We start from the raw sequence: 21,351 nt of genomic DNA on the forward strand, positions 1-21,351 counted from the left end.
TGCATTGATGTAGTACAGGTAAAAACAGTAACAGTACAGAATAAAGTGTCACAGCTACAGAGAAAGTGCAGTGCAATAAGGTGCAAGGTCACATCAAGGTAGATTGTGAGGTCATAGTCCATCTCATTGTATAAGGGAACCGTTCAATAGTCTTATCACAGTAGGGTAGAAGCTGTCCTTGAGTCTGGTGGTACGTGCCCTCAGGCACCTGTATCTTCTACCCAATGGAAGAGGAGAGAAAAGAGAATGCCCCAAGTGGGTGGGGTCTTTGATTACGCTGGCTGCTACACCAAGACAACGAGAGGTAAAGACAGAGTCCAAGGAGGGGAGGCTGGTGTCCGTGATGCGCTGGGCAGTGTCCACAACTCTCTGCAGCTTCTTGCGGTCCTGGGCAGAGCAGTTGCCGTACCAAGCCATGATACATCCAGATAGGATGCTTTCTATGGTGCATCAGTAAAAGTTGGTTAGAGTCAAAGGGGACAAACCGAATTTCTTTAGCCTCTTGAGGAAGTTGAGGCGCTGGTGAGCTTTCTCAGCTGTGGCATCTACGTGATTCGACCAGGACAGGCTGATGTAGTTTTGTTGACATTGAGGGAAAGGTTGTTGTCATGACACCATTCCACTAAGCTCTCTATCTCCTTCCTGTACTCTGACTCATTGCTGTTTGAGATACGGCCTACAACGGTGGTATCATCTGCAAACTTGTAGATGGAGTTAGAGCAGAATCTGGCCACACAGTCATGAGTGTATAGGGAGTAGAGTAGAGGGCTGAGGACGCAGCCTTGTGGGGCACCAGTGTTGAGAATAATCGTGCCGGAGGTATTGCTGCCTATCCTCACTGATTGCGGTCTGCTTGTTAGAAAGTCAAGGATCCAGTTACAGAGGGAGGTGTTGAGTCCTAGGTCTCGGAGTTTGGTGACAAGCTTGCTTGGAAATATTGTATTGAAGGCACAGCTGTAGTCAATAAACAATAGTCTAAAGTATGTGTCTTTACTGTCTAGATGCTCCAGAGCTGAGTGTAGGGCCAGGGAGATGGCATCCGCTGTAGACCTGTTTCGCCGATAGGTGAATTGCAGTGGGTCCAGGTTGTCCGGTAGGCTGGAGTTGATGTGAGCCATGACCAACCTCTCAAAGCACATCATGATGGTGGATATCAGAGCCACTGGTCGGTAGTCATTGAGGCACGTTACCTTACTTTTCTTTGGTACCGGGATGATAGCGGTCTTCTTATAACAGGAGGGAACCTGAGATTAAAGCAGGGACAGATTGAATATGTCTGCAAATACTCTGCCAGCTGATCAGCACAAGATCTGAGCACGGGGCCCGGGACACCATCTGGGCCAGGTGCTTTCCTTGCAATAATATCAGCATAATTTCCTTGCTGTTAACATTCTATATCTTGGCTAATAAAGGAAAAGGATGAGAAAATTTGAAATAGAAGCAGCTACAGACCCTTTGGCTCCTCATGCCTTCTGTGTCATTCAATAAAATCATCACTGATCTTTTGCCTCATCACCCCTTTCCTACACTAACCTGATTACCCTTGATTTCCTTAATATCCAAAAATCTATCAAACACTGCCTTGTAAATACTCAGCGACTGAGCCCCTAGGCCCTCTTGGATAGAGCTTTAGAAAGATTCATATACTCTCTAGGAGAAGAAATTTCTTCTCCATGGATGATCCCTAATTTTGAGTCTTACCCACTGGTTCCAGACACCCCAACCAAGGAAAACAACAACCCTGCATCTCGCCAGTCAAGTCATATAAGCACTTAATATGTTTCAATGAGATCACCTCAGATTCTTCTAAACTCAAGAGTGTATAGGCCCAAGGCTTTATCTCTCCTCATAAGCCAAACCTCACAACCCAGCAGTCAAGCTAGTGAATCTTTGTTACATTATCACAAGTATATCCTTCCTTAGGCAGGAAGATGCAGTTTCATTCAGAATCTTATGTAATTACAGGAAGACATCTTTATACTTGCACTCTTGCAATGGAGGCCATCATACTATTTATCTTCCTAATTACTTTCAATACCTCCACATTAATTTTCAGTGATATATGTACAAAGACACCTAGGTGGCACTGAACACTAATGCCTTTCAATCTCTTACCATTTAAAAACACTCTAGCTTTCTACATTTCTACTAAGGTGAATGACCTCACAATTTTCCACATTAGAGTCCATGTGCTGTGTCCTTCCCATTCAATTAGCTCTATATATTCCTCAGAAGTATCTCTACATCCTCCTCACAGCCCACATTACTATGTAGCTTTGCATTGTCAGCAAACTTATACGTTACACCTGGTCACTCATCCAACTCACTGATATATTGGAAAAGTTTGGAACTGAAATAGTTGGGGCCCTCGCAACAATTCCTTCATTATACCACTTGTCACAGCCTCTTAAACCAAAAATGACTCATTTATTCCAACTCTCTGTTTTGTTTCCCTTAACTAATCTGCAATTCCCAACAGTATATTACCTCCAATCCAACTTTGTTTGATAATCTTACAGATGACTTTCTGAAAATCCAAGAACTCCACATCAACTGATTCCCCCTTATTGATTCTGCTAGTTACAATCTCAAAAGATTCCAACATAATTTCCCTCTCATATATGCATGTGACTGCTGAATTCTATTATATTTTCCAAATGCCTTGTTACTACTTTAATAATAGATTGTAGCATTTTCCCTATTGCTGTCGAGCTAACTGCTCTGTAATTCCCTATTTCCCCCCTCCTTTTTAAATACTGGGGTTATAATCTGTGACTATGGAGTTTTGTAGGATGATCTCCATTGCCAGCTCTTTTAAAACCTTGTGATGCAGGTTATCATTTGCTGGGAAAATGTCAATATAATTTCTCCAATACATTTTTTACTAATGCTGATTTATTTGAGTTCCTCATTCATGCTATACCAGTTTTCCATTTGATTCCTAATTAACCACCTTCCCAACCTGTCCTACCTTTAAGAATCAGTGGACCCACACCTAAGCCTCATTTAATGATTCTTCAAACATATGATCCTTTCTCATGGCTGTATTTTTTCACCAATTGGTAAATTGGTTTATCATTGTCACATGTTCCGACATACGGTGAAAAACTTTGTTTTGCATGCCATCCATACAGATCATTTCATTGCATTAGTACATTGAGGTAGTGCAAGGGAAGAGCAATAACAGAATGCCGTATATAGTGTTACTGTTACAGAGAAAGTGCAGTGCAGGCAGATAATAAGGTGCAGGGCCATGACGAGGTAGATTGTGAGGTCAAGAGTCCATTTCATCATACAAGAGCCAACCATCCCCTTCCTATCTTGTCTGAAAACCTTGAAGCCAGGAACTTAAAGCAAGGCACAATTCAGTAAGATATCAAAACTATAATATTTGCCTGTTTATATCAGTACCTTCTGCTCATCTGTCTTATTCACTTAACTCCTTGTATTTAGGTATACACCATTAAATAAAGCCAGGCTCACTTTTTGTCTTTTTTAAAATTCTCTCATTAATTTTCTGACTTCCCAGTTCTGCTTTGTATTCTTAAAGCAGCCTATTTCACAGGGGCGAGAAGAAAACAACAGGTTACTGCTGTGAAGCCCCATTCTCTTAAATTACTAGCAGGAATTACTGGATGGTAATCAGGATTAATGTCTTCCTCTGGTGTGATAACGGATGCTGAAATTAACTGTGAAAGCTTATACTATCAAAGTTCATTCTGACATTTGCCGATGCAATCCCTATGATTTGGCATTCATCTCCAAACCCTTCTACTGCTCTATCTTCCTCACCTCACTTAGACTCTCATTCCAAATCCATCTCCTTGACTAGGTTATAGGCTATTCCGTGCAACTTGGAATCTGATTTTCCTTGACTAATGTGAAACACTTCAGTAAGTTTTTATCCAATATTAATGTAAGTTTTCCACTTGTTTTATACAGGCAGACAAGAGACTGAAAATTGAAGGCTGAAGAATTTCATTTCTTTGAGGGCAGCACAGTGCACAGCTGGTAGAGCCTCTGCTTCACAACACCAGATACCCAGGTTCAATCTTGACCTCAGGTGCTGTGTGGAGTTTGCACATTCTCCCTGTAATCGTATAGGTTTCCTCCAAGTACTCTGGTCTCCTCCCTTATCCCAAAGATGTGTGGGTTGGTAGATTAATTGGCCACTGCAAATTGCCCCTAGTGTGCAGGTGGGTGGGTGGTGGTGGAGTCTGAGGGGAGAATTAAAAAAGTGGGATTAATGTAGTATTAATATAAATAGGTGGTTGATGATCGGCTTGGGCCGAAGGGCCTGTTGCCATGCTTTATCTCTCCATGACTCTGACTTTAAAGTAGTCCCTTTCAAAGTAATCCCGTAATCATGAACCAGGGCAATTAAAATGCATTACTTTTCCCACTATTCAGCATTGCTTACCCGATCATGGTCCTGCTCATCTGAGCGATGCAGCTGCCGGAAGCCATTAAATACGCAACATTGAAAGATCATGCAATTTGCTCTTCTTGCCCGTGCTGACCCGTACTTGGAGTCACGAGTGGGGAAGTCTGCGGACTCCGCCATGAAAACGGCCATTTATATCCTTTGAAGTGTTTGTTTCCGAGCAAAGGAGAATTAGCTGCTCCGCAAAAATATATGCGGGGTGTCTCATCAGTTTTTTATCTGCCCATTGTAGCGAGAGCTTTGACTTTATTAATTTAAGGCTAGGTGGGTGCCAGCGTGGATTAACAGCGGACGATCCCAGCAGCTGAGGAAATTTGGAGTCAACGAAGGAGGCAGCGCAACTAGTTAAGTGGCTTGGTGATCAGCTGGCGACTTGCCGTAACCTCAGTCACACATTATTTGTTGCACGGCCTGTACTGGGGTTCGGGGAGAGCTGGGGGAGTCTGCACAAACGTCCCGCTGCTTGCACTCTCACCGAGCGGGTCAGGCGGCTGGAACAGGCTCCGGCGGGCACTGTGGACAGGGAACCGAGGGGGTTGATTGCCTCCGGGTCTCAGAAAAATCCCGGCTTTAAATCAACACCGGTCCGTGCTTCTTCCGTTCGGTTCCTTATAGCGAAGCCGTTCATCCCGGCTGAAGTCTCCGATTAATGTTGCAGCCCAGAAATTCCTCCCTCCCCCCCAAGAAAACTTTATTCATAAAGTCTAAAGCAGTACAATCCGGACATGTCATTACTTTCTTGCAATATGTTAACATCACTTGCACGTACACTTGCAATATGTTAACATCACTTATGTTCCATTCTCATTCTACCCGTGGAGCGTTTGAGAGGCTGTTACACACGGCCTACACCCTCAGTGTCCCGTAGTGACAGGATCCTCGTCTGTGGCCTTTGCTCAGAGAGCCGTTGCTGCACCGAGCTTCATTGCATCCTTCTTGAACCCTTAAATGTGCCAGTGACAGGATTCTGTTGCGGACATCTTACACGGGAAGCCCAAAAAGTTTCGGCAGACCAAAGTGTGTCTTTCGCCGAGTTGATGATGATCTCCCAAGAAGCAATCAATCTCAGTAGTGTTCCTCAGAACTGCCTTCAGAATACAGAGTAGTTAGTATATTATGCAGCTGCTCAGGACGAAACAGGACAAAAGTCACTGCATCCCTTTCCAGACCTCGGCAACCACACAGCCCCCCAGAAGGTGGGTGACCATCTCATCAGCACCACAGCTGTTTTGATGGTTGTGGGGAGGGGGGGGGGCATTGAAACTCCAGCTGTGCATGAATGATCCAATAGGGAAGGCCCTTCTCACCGCCAGCCAAGCAAAGTTTTGGGCTTGTTTGGGAGTTTAGGTGAAGAGACATTCTGCCAAATGAGTTTGCCAGTCTGCAAGGGGAACAATCCCACAGGTGCCATTGTCTTCTCTTGCAGGGTCTCCAGGATTTTCCATGCTGACCATTGCCTGATTGGCTCGTGGTCAAAGGAGTTTTTCTGCAGAAATCTCTCTACAAGGAACAGAGAGTCTGGCACGGTCTGATTGCATGAAACATTCCACAGCCACAAGGTCATACAAGCACTGGATGCAGGTAGAACCTCAACATGTATTGACCCTTGGTGTTTGCGTATGCAGGCCCTACACACACTTTGCACCCACACACAAAGGTGTCCATTAGGATGAAGGCCATTGGGAATAATTTTCCTCTTTCACTCGGGCCTATACTTCACATCCCTCCAGACATGAACATTTTGAATCATCAGATGAGATGGAAGATGTCTTAGGTGTCTTGATGCAGGACCAGGAAATGGACCACATATGAGTCACGGACAGCAGGATTATGAGCACCGTGAAGGTCCTTTCCTGTCATGCTGTTGAGAGAGATTGCCACTCCTACCTTGCCAGCTTCTATTTCACCTTGGCTATTTGCTCCAGCCAGTACTTGCTGCACATCCCAGATCCTCTGAAACAGATTCCTAGCACCTTCAGGTAATCCTTGTCAGTGGAGGAACAGAACAATGGTTGGATCATTTGCCAAAGAACAACTCCTGTATGGGGCCTTATCAAAAGCTTCTGAAGTCCAAATACACCATATCCACAGCTTTCCCCTTATCAATTCTACTGGTCAGATACTCAAAGAACTGCAGTAGGTCAGTGAAACATGGTTTTCCTTTTGTCAGTCCATGCTGACTATGCTCAGTCCAATTATTCTTTTCAAGATATTCTGTTATTACATCCTTGATTATAGAGTCCAGCAATATCCCTTGTACTGGCAGTAGGCTAACAGGCTTTCTCTCACCCTCCTTTCTTAAGTAGTGAGATTAGATTAGATACCCTCCAATTCACAGGAACAATTCCACTATCTATAGAATTTTTTTAAAGATGATAACCCGAGTATCAACTATCTCCACATCAACCTCTTTCAAAACTTTGGGATGTGGCCCTTCAGGTCCCTGGGATTTATCGACTTCTGGTCTCATCAACTTCTCAGTTCACCCTCTCCACATATCCCTGCAAATTCGTTCCTTTCAATTGAATATGTGGTTCCCGATGAGCTGTATCAAATGAATAGTTCCACCAACTAAAGATACAGTAAATTAATAGGTTATTGTTTCTTGCAGCAAAGATGAATAGAGACTTAAGATACTGGAAGGAATCAGCGACTGTGATCCTGGCTGCTGGTATCCGAAAGCACAGTTTGAGTAAAATCGCTACAAATACGCAAACCTGTCAACCACCACAAGGAAAGAATCCACCTCAGTCACGCTTGGAGAAGTCAATATTTGATTATGCCTTGCTTATGTTACAACGGAATATGAGGAGCAAATTTTTACCTAATATGTATGTGTTCCCAGGAGGTCAAATCAGCCCAGCTGATTTTTCCAGTGAATGGATACAGTTGTTCCATCCTTTTTGCCAGCCACCCAACTTTAAGCTGAATACAGTCAAACAAACTGCTAGGAGGTCTCCGATCTTTGCAGTAGACAGGAGAAAGCTAGGATCTCAAATATCTGGGGAGGTAGCTTTCCGTATTTGTGCCATTAGGGAGACTTTCGAAGAGTCAGGAGTACTCCTTGTGAAGCCAAATCACCCTGATAAAGACTTGAACAGCCAAGGGGTCATACAGCTTACACAATACAACCAAAACAAACTTGCAAGTTGGAGATCACTTGTGCAGGAAAATGCAGTGAATTTTATAAGACTGTGCAAAGAGTTGGACTGTTTACCAAATATTTGGGCATTGAAGGAGTGGAGTAATTGGTTGACCCCCACTTTTCAGGGAGGAAGGAGGTTCGATACTGCATTCTTCATTTGTTGTTTGGAAGAAATTCCTTTTACTGTACATGATGGTTGTGAAATAAGCTTTCACAGTTGGATGACCCCTACTGAGGTGATTGAGCATCACCAATCTGAGAAACTCTTCATTCCTCCCCCACAATGGTATGAGGTAGGAAGACTTTGCCGATTTCCTTACCTCCAAGATTTGGAGCAGTTTAGCCAAGATCGTTCTGTGGAAGGTTGTGAGCGATGGTTTCCAGTCCGTCTACTTGCATCTGATGGTTTTGCTACCTTGTATCCTGGGGATGAACTTTATCCAGAAGATCCGGATTTCACAGGGGAAACAGAAATAAACTTGACTTCCTCCAAATCTCTGAAACAATTACGGCTGGAAGTTACCAGACTGCACCGGACAGAATTGCGAAACCTGTATGATTATACTCTGTATGTGAATATTGAACCCCGATATAAACATGTGCACCCATTAATGATAAACAGTCATCCCAATAGTAATCTCTGAATTATCTGACTAGCAAGCAAAATAAATGAGTCTAAAATAAAATATACATGTCTCTTCAAAACATTCTGTTTAATTTTGAATATTATTTTCCCTCACACAGAACAACAAAGATAGCAATATCAATGAAAAATAGACTCAACGAGGCTAAGGCCAAATGATTCTGTGAATTTGAAAACACTAAGTCTGTCAGAATATTTTAGCAACTCCTGGGGTCTGTACAATATGGAGCATTCAGAGTAGGGAACAAATTTCCTGAGAATATCAAAAGGTCAGAGGAAAGTCCAAATGAGAATACAAAGAAGGCAAAATTTTTTTTAAAACCAGCTGATCTCATTCATACCATCTCCAGACTGTTCGTTTGCAAATGTCCAAAATTTACTCTCTCTCAGCAGGCACCATGTCATTCAGTTTCTTCTGGTCTCCATCCTGTTACAGACATTCCTTTTCTAACTTTTTTCAGTTGTGATGAAAGGTCATCAACCTAAAACATTAACTCTTTATCTCCCCACAGATGTTGCCTGCCTTGCTTATTATTTACAGCATTCTTTCTGTTTATAATACTCACATGCATCTGCAGGCAATGATAATTGAAACATAGGATATAATAATAATGTCAGTGCTCTGGGAGAGTCAAGGGGGCAAATTCCGCTATCCAATGACAAATAAAAGAGATAGATCAATCTCCGCAGAGTGTTTAGCTACACTGAGCTAGTGAGTACAATATCAGCCACTGTATGTAAGGGAGAGGACAAAATTCAGCCCAGCTGTGATGCTGGAATTTAGAATTGGTTTATTTTCAAGGAAAGTAGGATTTATTACCTCCAAAGATGAATTTAATGTCAGAGGTAGTTAACCAGGAATCTGACAACAAGGTACCATCCAGGCTGTGGTCTTGCAAATCCCAACAGTTTACATTGTTTGATTGTTGGATGAGTGCAACTCCTAAGAACACTGAAGGAGCCTGATATTATCCAGGCCATCTTTCTGGGCACATGTTCATGTACTGTATGTGTAATCAAACTTGGTTCCCAATTGTATTGGGACTCCTGCCTTTGGACCAGGGCTTCATTAGGTAGTAGCTGGTGTGCAACAGCCAGACCAAATTAAATAATGCACAAGCATCTTCTCACCAAAATGAAGCTCCACACCTGAAATATTAGGATCATCATGAACAACTTTAATTGTGACGGTCCTGAGCGTTACACTGCTAAGGAACTCAAACACTTCAACACTAACATCACTGCAATCAAGAATATCTGTGGCTCCATCTGTGTGATAAATGTATACCCCATGACCCTTCAGGTCATTCTGTCATGGAGCCAGCAAACTATGGTCATCAGAGCACATTCTGGAATCAACAGGTGTGTCCATAGCGAAATCCTGCTCCAACCGAGGGCAATCCCTGACTTGAATCCAAATGATTTGACACCTTTAACAGAGGAAATATGGAAAATCCTTCTCAAACATAGCTGTTCACTAAACTTTGTCACCATCCTCTGTTTACTCCATGATGAAAGCCATGACCCTTACAAATAGATCCAACGCAGACCCAATGCGAGAACAAACTGGTAGGGCAAAACTGTATTACTGCATCAACTCACCTCTCATTCACTCGTGGTGCAATATTACCTCCAGTGGAGTGTATGCATAGGAATCTGTTCAGCCGTCGTTGCCTCCACTCCAGAGCCAGAGTCACCACATACAGTCAAGTTACAACACCCAGACGGCACTTGCTCATCTGCATTCTCTGAAACTGAACAAACTTTATATCTTTCCTTAGACCAAACATCCAGAAAACAAAAGTTTTTCACCAAGCTGCCCAAGATACACAGTACCACCCCTGACAATCAAGATCCTTGACAAACTCTGCTCAATGTCAATCACTTCCCATACATCAGTAGCCACCTCTCTGACATTGACAATGAAACTCACCACTGTCTCCAATGCTGCAGCACAGCCTCCAGCTGCATGAGGAAGAGTGTTAGAAGATAAAGACCTCAAACATGGCAACGAGCCAGTGGTCTACTAAGCAGCAGTGATCCTCACTCTCCTACAAGAGTCTGAGGCATAGTCAACTTAGAGTAGGTACTTCAAAGCACCGGAGAGATACTATGAGCACTAATTCTGCAGAATCTTTCAAATTCATTGGCAGGATACATGGACCAACGTCAGTATCATCTCCCAGGCCAATACCTCCAGAATTAAAGCTCTGAACACACTCTAACTGCATCATCTGCCTGTTTGACACCAGTCTACTGAGAAAAGCACTTCAATCTCCATCATAAGGAATCAATTCCAAGCGGACAGAGAAAACACCTCAAATCTTCCTTGAAAGAAATAAATCCTCACTGATCCATGGGAATACTTGGCCTAAGACCACTCAAACTGGCAGTGACGCACATAGAGAGGCCCAGGCACACTGAGACTTTGTGGCTGGAGGACACGGAGAACAGATGCAAACAGCGGAAAGGGCACGCAACAATCTGAGCAGCTTGTCACTGGCAGACCCCACAGAACTGGGGCGGAGACATGTCATCCTTGACCCTGAGGGGCTGCCTGAGAAGAGAAAGCTGTAAATCTAAATCTTACAGTAACACAAGTATAAGTGATATCATAAGCAGTGCAGGTGGAAGCAATAACTCACAAAAAGGTACCAATACAGTGAATAGGCAAAACATTTGCAGATGGGCTTCTGTGCAGGTAGATGGGAGACCATCTCATTTGGACCTAACCTGTATAGAATAAGGTACTTCCTATATCTGCAAGCTGTGGAGACAATGGAACTTGAGGTTCGTATATCATATATCAATCTTAAAATTGCCATGGAAAGATATAAAAATAATCAAAATGTAATCCTCTCCTTCAGCATAGTGGAGTGCAAGGGGGTAAGGAAAAGCAGTGCATACCAGTTTTCTAGGATTGTTTCATGAACGATTCAAAACTGGGCGCGAATTATACATGGCGTGGATATTGGTAAGTCTTTCCAATCTGTGGGCTGCAGTGTCCATTCACTGTACAGTTTCCTCAGATATCAAAAACATCCCAGGCGGACTAACTCTGCTGTCAGGCCTGTTGTCCCACACCCCCCCAACCCCCCACCTGCACCACTTTTCACTGATCCTCCACCTCCTTCCTGCTGTCTCAATGCCAGGGATATGTTGGGTATAGGTCAGGAGAAAGAGGGATAGTGGGGAAGGTGGTGAAAAGGAGAGACTGGAGAAGGGGATGAGGATGGGCAAGGGTGCAGGAAGGATAGGGAAGTAGGAAAGGGGTGAGGGAGAAAGAAAGCGAGTAGGGAAGCAGGGCGAGGCAAAATGGGGACAAGGTGAAGGAGGACTAGATAAGACGGAACTGTGGGAGTGGGAGAGATTGGCGTCAGTGGGAAGGTGTGATATGGAGAGAGTGGGGTGAAGAAATAAGAAAACATGGTGGAGTGCAGCAAGAAACAAAAGCACTGGAAGGGATAGAAAGTCGTGTGAGCTAGTGACCCCTGGCGTCTTCCCTCTTCCCCTTCCCTCCAACCCAATAAATGTCTTTCTATCCCACCACTGCCCCTTTTCCCTCCTCCACCCTTCTCTCTCAGACCTACACCAGACCCACCTCTCTGGCTCCTTCCTGCTCTCCCTCTTGTAATCGTCCTGCACAGAATTCCCCAGAGTACATCCATTCCAGTTTTCCAAACCTTGCAGGTGGCAGCAAATTTTCCCATTGTGTAAAGCTCAGCAGTTCTAGGTCATGTGAACAGAGAACAGTGTCTAAAAAGGTGCTGGTGAATTTTTAAGAATTATCTGTTTCTCAAACTGAAATCCAGCAAAAGGGGTGAAGCAGCTTATGTACATGTGTGACCTATACACCAGATACATCACACATGTACAGGTGTTAGGTATTATGCTTCAGCTAAGTCTTAGTTAAACTGCAATTGGATTATGTTGGCCAGTTCCAGGTACCATACCTTGGGAAGGATACATTGGTCTGGGATGGAATGCACAGTAGATTTACCAGGATGATATGTTGTCTTTCAGGAGTTAAGTTACAAGGAATGATTGCACTAATTATGGTTGTACTTTCTACAAATTAGGAGATTGAGGATTATTAAGGGGAACTGAGAGAGAGAAACAATCTTTTTTATTCACAGAATTTGCAACCATGTAAGATGGTACATTCATATTTTATTTTTATTTATTTTATTTTATTTACAGCGTGGTAACAGGCCCTTCCGGCCCAACGAGTCCGCGCCGCCCGTTTTAAACCCAATTAACCTACCTGTACGTCTTTGCAATGTGGGAGGAAACCGGAGCACCCGGAGGAAACTCACGCAGACACGGGAGAACGTACAAACTCCTTACAGACAGCGATGGGAATCGAACCCCGATCGCTGGCGCTGTAATAGCATCGCGCTAACCGCTACGCTACCGTGCCATATGTTTTTATTCACAAGAGAAATCATTTCACATGCAAAGTTTGCATTAAATTGTCATGGCATCATTTTTTCTTTTACATATTCTGCATGACCAAACAGTAAGGGGTTTTACACAGGTTCCAGCTCCTCAGTTCACTGTGGTGGGAGGGCCTTAATCTGTGGCCTTTCCTCAAAGCGACTTCACGGTGGCTGCACCAAACTTCAATGTTTCCTTCAGCATGTAGTCCTGCATTGCGGAGTCAGTCTGCGATATTCAGTCAAAGAGAACTTCTTGTACAAGAGGACCAGCAAATTTCAGACAGACCAAAGTGCAAGTTTCAATGGGTTGATGGCCTTTCAGCAGCAGTCACTGTTTGTCTCAGTGTCTGTCTCTGTAGAGTGTAGAGTGAGTTATGCAGCTATACAGCATGAACCTCAACAGACACTACTGCATCTCTTTCCAGACCTTGACAGGCACAGACTGCGAATGGAGATGGATGATGGTCTCAACCCTATTGATTTGCCTCAGGAACAGTGTGCGATGGGATTAAGATTCAGCCTGTGCATGTAGATTCCTGCTCACAAGCAGCCAAGAAAGATACTGATGCCCATTGTCAAATGGCTCCGCTTAGGGAAGCATCCAACAGGATCCATTATCTCCTTTTCTCATAGGGCCTCGGGGACTTTCCATGCCGACCATTGTGTTGGTCAATGTGTTTATCTGTGCAAACTTTCCTTTGAGGCACAGGTAGTAGGGCACAGTCCAGTCAGACCCATCCTTTGCAACACAGGGGACAGATAGAACCTCAACAAGTAATGATACTTGATATTTGTATATCAGGGTCTGTGCACAGCTTGATGCAGCCACACACAAAGGTACATTTTTTCCCAATTTCTATGGAGATGTATGTACTGGGTCTCTGCAGACATGATCCATTTTTGATCTCCAGCCAGAGTGGAAGGGAGCTTGGGTAACTGCTGTAGCACAGATGTTGGGTATGAGCCAGACATACTAAAAGCACTTTGCACGTTGACTAAGTTCCCTACTCTAATTGAGAGGGAGCACCACTCCCAGAATCCCAGACTGGCCCCTCAAGCATGCCCCGTTCTTCAATGTGATTATGGTTGATCTGTTCCAGGCCTCACCTCCTCTGTGCCAGTACCCCATAGTCCTCAATCCCCTGATCTTTCCAAAATTTATCTACATCCTCTTTAAATAGCTCCACAACACTCTAGGGTAGAGAATTCCACAGATTCACCACCCACATCTTGCCAACAACGGATGTTAAGCCAACAGGCCTGAAGTCACCTGCTTTTTCTCTTCCTCCCTTCTTGAACCACAGTCATATCTGCTGCCTTCCCATCCGTTGATGCTGTCCTGTACTCAATGAGCTTTGCAAAACCTCGGCCAATGGCTTCACTTTCTCTGCGGGTGTTTCCTTTAAACCTCTTGGGTCCAAACCATCAGCACTTGGCGACTTGTCTCACTTGATTCTCATTAGTTTTTCCAGTGCCTCATTCCTTGCGATAGTGAGTGTTATAAATTCCTCCATACAGTTTAAAACTAGCCCATCAGCTATCACTGGATATTTGTACTGTCCTTCACAGTGAAGACTTATGCAAAGTATTGATTAAACCTATCCGTCATTTCCTTGTTTTCCATTATCAATTCATCAGTTTTGCTCTCTAGATGCTCTGCATTTATCCTAGCTACCCTCTTCCTTTTTACATATCCATAGAAACCCTTACTGTTTGTTTTGATATCAGGACCCAGTTTTCTTTCATAATCAATTTTCTTCCTCCTTTTTAACTTTGTAGTTTCTCACTGCTGGTTCTTGTGATAGATTTTTTACATCGAGTTAAGACATAGTTCAGCCATGAACTCATCAAATGTCATAAGAGACTTGAGGGGTTAAGTGATCTATTCCCAGCTTAACACCCTTATGTACCTAAGAGACCTATTGCCATGCAGCCATACACTGCTTTATATTTTCCAGACTTCCATTTCTGGTCCTTTAACATCTTCACAGGCTCAAGCACAAAGGAGGAAGATAAGCCAGTTTCCCAAAATAGTACCCTACATTCAGTGGCAGTAAGGATAACTAGTAACTGAGTCAGTGACAAAGGTTCAGGCCATTCTTAATACTACCTGGTGATAAACTTTGGACAGACCACTGCTTTTCTTCAAACAGTAAAACTTTGAGGTTCCACTATTCAACTATTTGGAAATTGGTAATTTGGTTTATTATTGTCACATGTACCAAGGTACAGTGAAAAACTTGTCTTGCATACCGATCATACAGGTCAATTCATTACACAGTGCATTGAGGTAGTACGGACTACATTAAGGTAGTACAGGGTAAAACAATAACAGAGTGCAGAATAAAGTGTTATAGTTACAGAGGAAGTGCAGTGCAGGTAGACATTAAGGCACAATGTCATATTGAGATAGATTGTGAGGACAATAGTTCACCTTTTCATACTACGGGACACTCAATAGTCTTATAACAGCGTGATAGAAGCTGTCCTTGAGCCTGGTGGTTCAGCATCTGGCTCACTGGGTAATATTTGCTGCGGACTCTTTCCACTCATTGAGGCCCTGGTTCCTGTGCTCCCTTTAACACACAGGGCCCCAGTTTCCATGTCCCTCTTAACACACCAGGACCTCAGTTTCTATGCTCCCTTCCCACTCACCTGGACCTCAGTTCTTGAGCCGCTTTCATTTTACTGGGGTCCTGGTCTCTTTAACACACCAAGGCCCTGGTTTATATACTCCCTGCGGAGAAATAAGCAGAATTAACGTTTCAGATCAATGACGTTTCGTCAGGATTCTCTTTCCAAAGATGCTTCCTGATCTTCTTGAGTATTTCCAGCATTTTCTGCAAATCATAACCCCAATGCAAAATGCATTTAAAAGTTATTTATTATTTAGATCTGCAACGCATGCTGTCATGACAACAAGTTTACTTCTGCATTTGACAAAAATCTCGACTTGACGAACTGTTGACCTTGTCTCGACCGCCAACATTGCTGTCTGACCTGCTGAGTTTTTAGAGCATTTTGTCGTTGCACGGTTGGTTTTGCAGCGATGGGAAGATGCGACCTGTCACCCTGCAGGAATGATTGACAGCGGCGGACTTCGGCCGTTGAGGGGGCTGTGCGCGTGACGTCAGCGCGCCGCAGCAGACGCTGCAGGCCTCGCGGTGAGTAGCCGCCGCTCTCCCGGGTCGGGGCCGGTTTTCAGGGTCGGGGCCTTGTTCGCGCTTGGGGGAGCGGGGGAGCGGGGGAGGGAGGGGGTTATAATCCAGGAGGGTCATGGCTACCGAGTCAGACAAAACCCCGCCGAGGGAGCGATGTGGGACTGGGACAGGCTTAGGGCCTGGGAGGGGGAGGGAGGTAGAGGGAGGGAGAGGGGGAGGGAGGGAGAGGGGGAGGGAGGGAGAGGGAGGGAGAGGGGGAGGGAGGTAGAGGGAGGGAGAGGGGGAGGGAGGTAGAGGGAGGGAGAGGGGGAGGGAGGTAGAGGGAGGGAGAGGGGGAGGGAGGGAGAGAGGAGGGGGGAGGGAGGGAGAGAGGAGGGGGGGAGGGAGGGAGAGAGGAGGGGGGGAGGGAGGGAGAGAGGAGGGGGGGAGGGAGGGAGAGAGGAGGGGGGGAGGGAGGGAGAGAGGAGGGGGGGAGGGAGGGAGAGGGGAGGGGGGGAGGGAGGGAGAGGGGAGAGGGGGAGGGAGGGAGAGGGGAGGGGGGGAGGGAGGGAGAGGGGAGGGGGGGAGGGAGGGAGAGGGGAGGGGGGGAGGGAGGGAGAGGGGAGGGGGGGAGGGAGGGAGAGGGGAGGGGGGAGGGAGGGAGAGGGGAGGGAGGGAGAGAGGAGGGGGGGAGGGAGGGAGAGAGGAGGGGGGGAGGGAGGGAGAGAGGAGGGGGGGAGGGAGGGAGAGAGGAGGGGGGGAGGGAGGGAGAGAGGAGGGGGGAGGGAGGGAGAGAGGAGGGGGGGAGGGAGGGAGAGAGGAGGGGGGAGGGAGGGAGAGAGGAGGGGGGAGGGAGGGAGAGAGGAGGGGGGAGGGAGGGAGAGAGGAGGGGGGAGGGAGGGAGAGAGGAGGGAGGGAGGGAGAGAGGAGGGGGGAGGGAGGGAGAGAGGAGGGGGGGAGGGAGGGAGAGAGGAGGGGGGGAGGGAGGGAGAGAGGAGGGGGGGAGGGAGGGAGGGAGAGAGGAGGGGGGGAGGGAGGGAGGGAGAGAGGGAGGGAGGGAGAGAGGAGGGAGGGAGGGAGAGAGGAGGGAGGGAGGGAGAGAGGAGGGGGGAGGGAGGAGAGAGGAGGGGGGAGGGAGGAGAGAGGAGAGGAGGGGGGAGGGAGGAGAGAGGAGGGGGAGGGAGGGAGAGAGAGGAGGGAGGAGGGAGAGGAGGGGGGGAGGGAGGGAGAGAGGAGGGGGGAGGGAGGGAGAGAGGAGGGGGGAGGGGGGGAGGGAGGGGGAGGGAGGGAGAGGGGAGGGAGGGAGAGGGGAGGGGGGAGGGAGGTTGGGAGAGAGAGGAGGGGGGAGGGAGGTTGGGAGAGAGAGGGGAGGAGGGAGGTTGGGAGAGAGAGGGGAGGGAGGTTGGGAGAGAGGGGAGGGAGGTTGGGAGAGAGAGGGGAGGGAGGTTGGGAGAGAGAGGGGAGGAGGGGAGGGAGGTTGGGAGAGAGGGGAGGAGGGGAGGGAGGTTGGGAGAGAGGGGGGAGGAGGGGAGGGAGGTTGGGAGAGAGGGGAGGGAGGTTGAGAGGGAGGTTGGGAGAGAGGGGAGGGAGGTTGAGAGAGAGGGGAGGAGGGGAGGGAGGTTGGGAGAGAGAGGGGAGGAGGGGAGAGAGGGGAGGGAGGTTGGGAGAGAGAGGGGAGGAGGGGAGGGAGGTTGGGAGAGAGAGGGGAGGGAGGTTGGGAGGGGGAGGGGAGTGGGGGAAGAGGGGTGAGGGGAGGGAGTGGGTTGGAGGGGAGTGGGTGGTAGAGGGGTGAGTGGAGGGGAGTGGGTACAGGGAGGGGAGAGGGGGAGGGTGAGAGAGGTGAGGGAGAGGGGAGTGGGGGAAGAGGGGGTGGGTGGAGAGGAGGGTGGTCGAGTGGGTAGGGGGAGTGGGGGAAGAGGGGTGGGAGGAGGGGAATGGGGGAGTCGGAAGAGGGGAGTGGGGGTAGAGGGGCGAATGGGATTGGGTAGATTGGGGAGTAGAGGGAGGAGTAGGTGGGAGTGGGGGAAGAGGAGGGGAGTAGAGGGGAGGGATTAGGGGGTTGGAGGGGGAGTGTGGGGGGGAGGGGAGTATGAGGGGAGGGGTGTGGGGGAGTGGGGGGAGAGGAGGGGAGTGGAATGGGGTGGAGGGGTGGGGGAGGGTGTAGAGGGAGTTGGGGAAGAGGGGAGGAGGGGAGTGGGTGGAGAGGGGAGTAGAGGGGTGTGGGGGAGGAAGTAGTGGGAGAGGAGGGGAGTTGGGGGAGGGGTGTGGGGGAGAGGGAGGGAGTAGGGGGAGGGGAGTGGGGTGGAGGGGAGGGGAGTAGGAGGGGTAGAGAGGGAGAAGAGGGGAGGGGAGTAGGGGGTGGGAGGGGTGTGGAGGGGAAAGAGAGGAGGGGGAGGGGTGACTGGGGGAGGGGTGAGGAGGGAGGACTGGAGGGGGAGGGAGTGGGGTAGGGGTGTAGTGGGGTGGATGAGAATAGGGCTCTAGTGGGGGGTGGGTAGGGGTGTAGTGGGGTGGTGTGGGTGAGGGGGTAGTGGTGTAGTGGAGATGTACGGGTAGGGATGCAGTGGGGTCTGTGCAGGTGGGAATGCGGGTGGGGTGTAGGGTTGTTGTGGGTTTGTGTGTGGCTGATGGGTGGGGGTGTAGTGTGGGTGTGCACAGCTGATGGGTAGGGTTGTAGTGGGGGAGGGGTGTAGTGGGTGGGGTGGGTGAATGGTGGGAGTGGGTGGTTGAGTAGGGTGTGAGGGTGGGCTGGGCGAAGGGTTGGTGCAGGATGAGGTGGGGAGGGGAAGGTTTGTTGAGGTTAGAAGGGATGGGGCAGGGTGGAGTAGGTGGGTGGAAAGAAGTAACAACTGGAGTTGGCCATCCAGTTCTTTAAACCTGTTCTGGCAGTCATTAGATCTTGGCTGATCTTTTGCGTCAGGACCATTTTCCAGCATTAACCTTATATCTGTCACTCCCCTTGATCCCTATAGATCTCTGCATCGAACAAACACAATGACTGAGGCTGCAGTGCCCTCTAGGGTAGAAAATTCCAAAGGTTCACCACCCCCGAATAAAGAAAATTCTGTTTGGTGCTACATAGGCTACTAATTATTCTCAAACTGTGTCTCCTGGTTCTAGACTCCTCAGCTGAGAAACCTCCTGCCTTCATCTATTTTGTACATTCTAATTTCTGCAGAATGCAGTCCCAGTCTAACTGCTGTTCTCCCATACAGAAAAGCCACTATCCTTTGGAACGAGTCCACTGAGTCCTCTGTGGCAATTACATCCTTTTTTTGAGTGAGGAGCCCAAAACTATGCACAATATTCCAGGTGCAGTCTTACCCAAGGATTTGCATAATTGCAATAAAACTTCCTTGATCGTGTATGCAAATCTTCTGTAATAAAGGCTAACATACCATTTGGCCTCTTGATTGTTTACTCACCTGTGCATTGGTCATAACTAACTTGTGTACAACCATATCTAGATCCCTTTGAATATCAATACTACCCAATCTCTTGCAGTTTGGCAAATGGTCTGTTTTTACGTATACCAAAATGGATATTTTTGCATTTTTAAAATATTTCTGCCGTGTTCTCACCTACTCACTCAACTTGTCAATTTCCCCTTGAAGTTTCTTTAAATCCTTCTCAGTACACACACAATCCCACCTAATTTAGTATCATCATAAGATATTTGGTCACCACAGCAAATTGTTGATGTAATAATGTGAATACTTGGTACAAAGTGTTGTGTTGTTCCACTAGGCACAGCCTGGCAACCTGAGCAGATCTGCTTCTATCCACTCATTGCTTTGTGTCTGGTAAATTAGTGTCAATATACTGTCCCTGATTCCACGTGCTTTCACTTTGCTGACCAGTCTATTGTGCGGAGATTGCCTTCCAAAAATCCAAATGCGTTACATCCACTTAGGCTGAGGCGAGAGAGGGACGAGGAGGAAGGGAAGAGATGCGAGGGTGGGGAAGGCGGAGGAGGAGGGGTTGGAGTGGTCATCAGAGCTGAGCCCCAGCTGTGGGGTAGGGCTGGTCATGGTTGGGTCCTGTGTGGAAGCTGGGCTAGATTTATGGATAGACATGGGGAGCTGAACCATGAAATCTTCCTAGACAAGGGCAGTAGGAGTTGGGATGAGGTCTTTTCCCTCATTTCTCCAAATGATCATCTGTAACTGAGCTTGAGGTTTAGGCTGATCTGCAATGCTGGTCAAAGGTTACCTTTGGATTGATGCTGCTTGGGCAAGGTTCTGCAGCAAATGTAACAAGGAAATGAACCAGGAAAACTATGGACTTGTTTGTTTTCTGCAGTCTTGTTCAGCGCTATTGCTGAATTTGAAGTGGGCAGGCCCCTGAGATCTCCCTGTGCCATTGAGGCTATAATGTTGCTGCTGAAGACCTATGGGAATCAGGGAATATAGATCCTAAAGGCACAAATGAGAAAATCCTTTATTACTGGAGGAAGACTGATGGAAGGAATGTAGTACCTCTCATCTGTGTAGATTTTCAGATGTATTTGACCAATTTCCATATTGGTTTATTATTGTCACTTGTATTGAGGTATAGTGAAAAACTTGTCTTACATACTGATCATACAGGTCAATTCATTACACAGTGCAGTTACATTGGGTTAGTACAGAGTGCATTGAGGTAATACAGGTAAAATCAATAACAGTACAGAGTAAAATGTCACAGCTACATAGCAAGTGCAGTGCAATATGGTGCAAGGTCACAGCAAGGTATATCGTGAGGTCATAGTCCATCTCATCGTATAAGGGAACCGTTCAATAGTCTTATCACAGTGGGGTAGAAGCTGTCCTTGAGCCTGGTGGTACGTGCCCTCAGGCTCCTGTATCTTCTACCCGATGGAAGAGGAGAGAAGAGAGAATGTCCCGAATGGGTGGGGTGTTGTTGGTTAACAAAAATCAAAGCCATGAAATAATTGGGTCAATGGCAGCACAGATAAAAGGTTCATGGATGGTTGTTTTTTAGATGGTGATGGTAGAAAATTGGATTCCCCAGGGATCAGTGCTGGGATTACTAATTTTTCTGTTAAGAGTCATAGAGCACAGACACAGGCCCTTTGGCCCAACGAGTCCATATCGACCACATTGTCTACCTAGCTAGTTCCAATTTCCTGCGTTTAGCCCATATCCCGCCAGGCCCATCCTCTCCATGTACCTATCCAAGTGCTTCTTAAATGATATTATTGTGTCTGCTTCAACCACTTCCTCTGGCAGCTATACTCACCACCCTCTATATGGAAAATGTTGCCCCTCACCCTAAATCTATACCCCCTAATTCCCCTCTTGCCCTAAATCTATACCCCCTAATTTTGGACACCTCTACCCTAGGGAAAAGACTGTTACCATCCACCTTATCTTTGCCTCTTACAATTTTAAACACTTCTATAAGGTTGCCCCTCATTCTCCTACGTTCCAAGGAATAAAGACCTAGCCTGGCCAACCTCCCCCTATAACTCAGCCCTGCTAGTCCTGGTGATATCCTCGTAAATCTTGTCTGCACTTTTTCCAGTTTAACCCCATCTT

The 21,351-nt window shown here is 47.0% G+C and overlaps 2 protein-coding genes across 2 annotated transcripts in view; both read left to right on the top strand.

The window, feature by feature from the left end:
• The first annotated feature begins 4,640 nt into the window (after window positions 1-4,640).
• Window positions 4,641-8,281, top strand: LOC127578794 (acyl-coenzyme A diphosphatase NUDT19-like). Its single transcript, XM_052031248.1, has 3 exons — window positions 4,641-4,788; window positions 5,871-6,025; window positions 7,056-8,281. Exon 3 carries the CDS (start codon window positions 7,061-7,063, stop codon window positions 8,231-8,233), a length of 1,173 nt encoding a protein of 390 aa, XP_051887208.1. The 5' UTR covers window positions 4,641-4,788; window positions 5,871-6,025; window positions 7,056-7,060; the 3' UTR covers window positions 8,234-8,281.
• Window positions 8,282-15,707: 7,426 nt separating this feature from the next.
• cstf1 (cleavage stimulation factor, 3' pre-RNA, subunit 1) overlaps window positions 15,708-21,351 on the top strand; it is a 33,900-nt gene continuing 28,256 nt past the window's right edge. Inside the window, exon 1 of the mRNA XM_052031249.1 lies at window positions 15,708-15,835. The gene's annotated coding sequence lies outside the window, so the exon portion shown is untranslated. The remainder of the gene's footprint in view (window positions 15,836-21,351) is intronic.

This window comes from Pristis pectinata, chromosome 16 (genome assembly GCF_009764475.1).
Source record: "Pristis pectinata isolate sPriPec2 chromosome 16, sPriPec2.1.pri, whole genome shotgun sequence".
NCBI lineage: Eukaryota > Metazoa > Chordata > Chondrichthyes > Rhinopristiformes > Pristidae > Pristis > Pristis pectinata.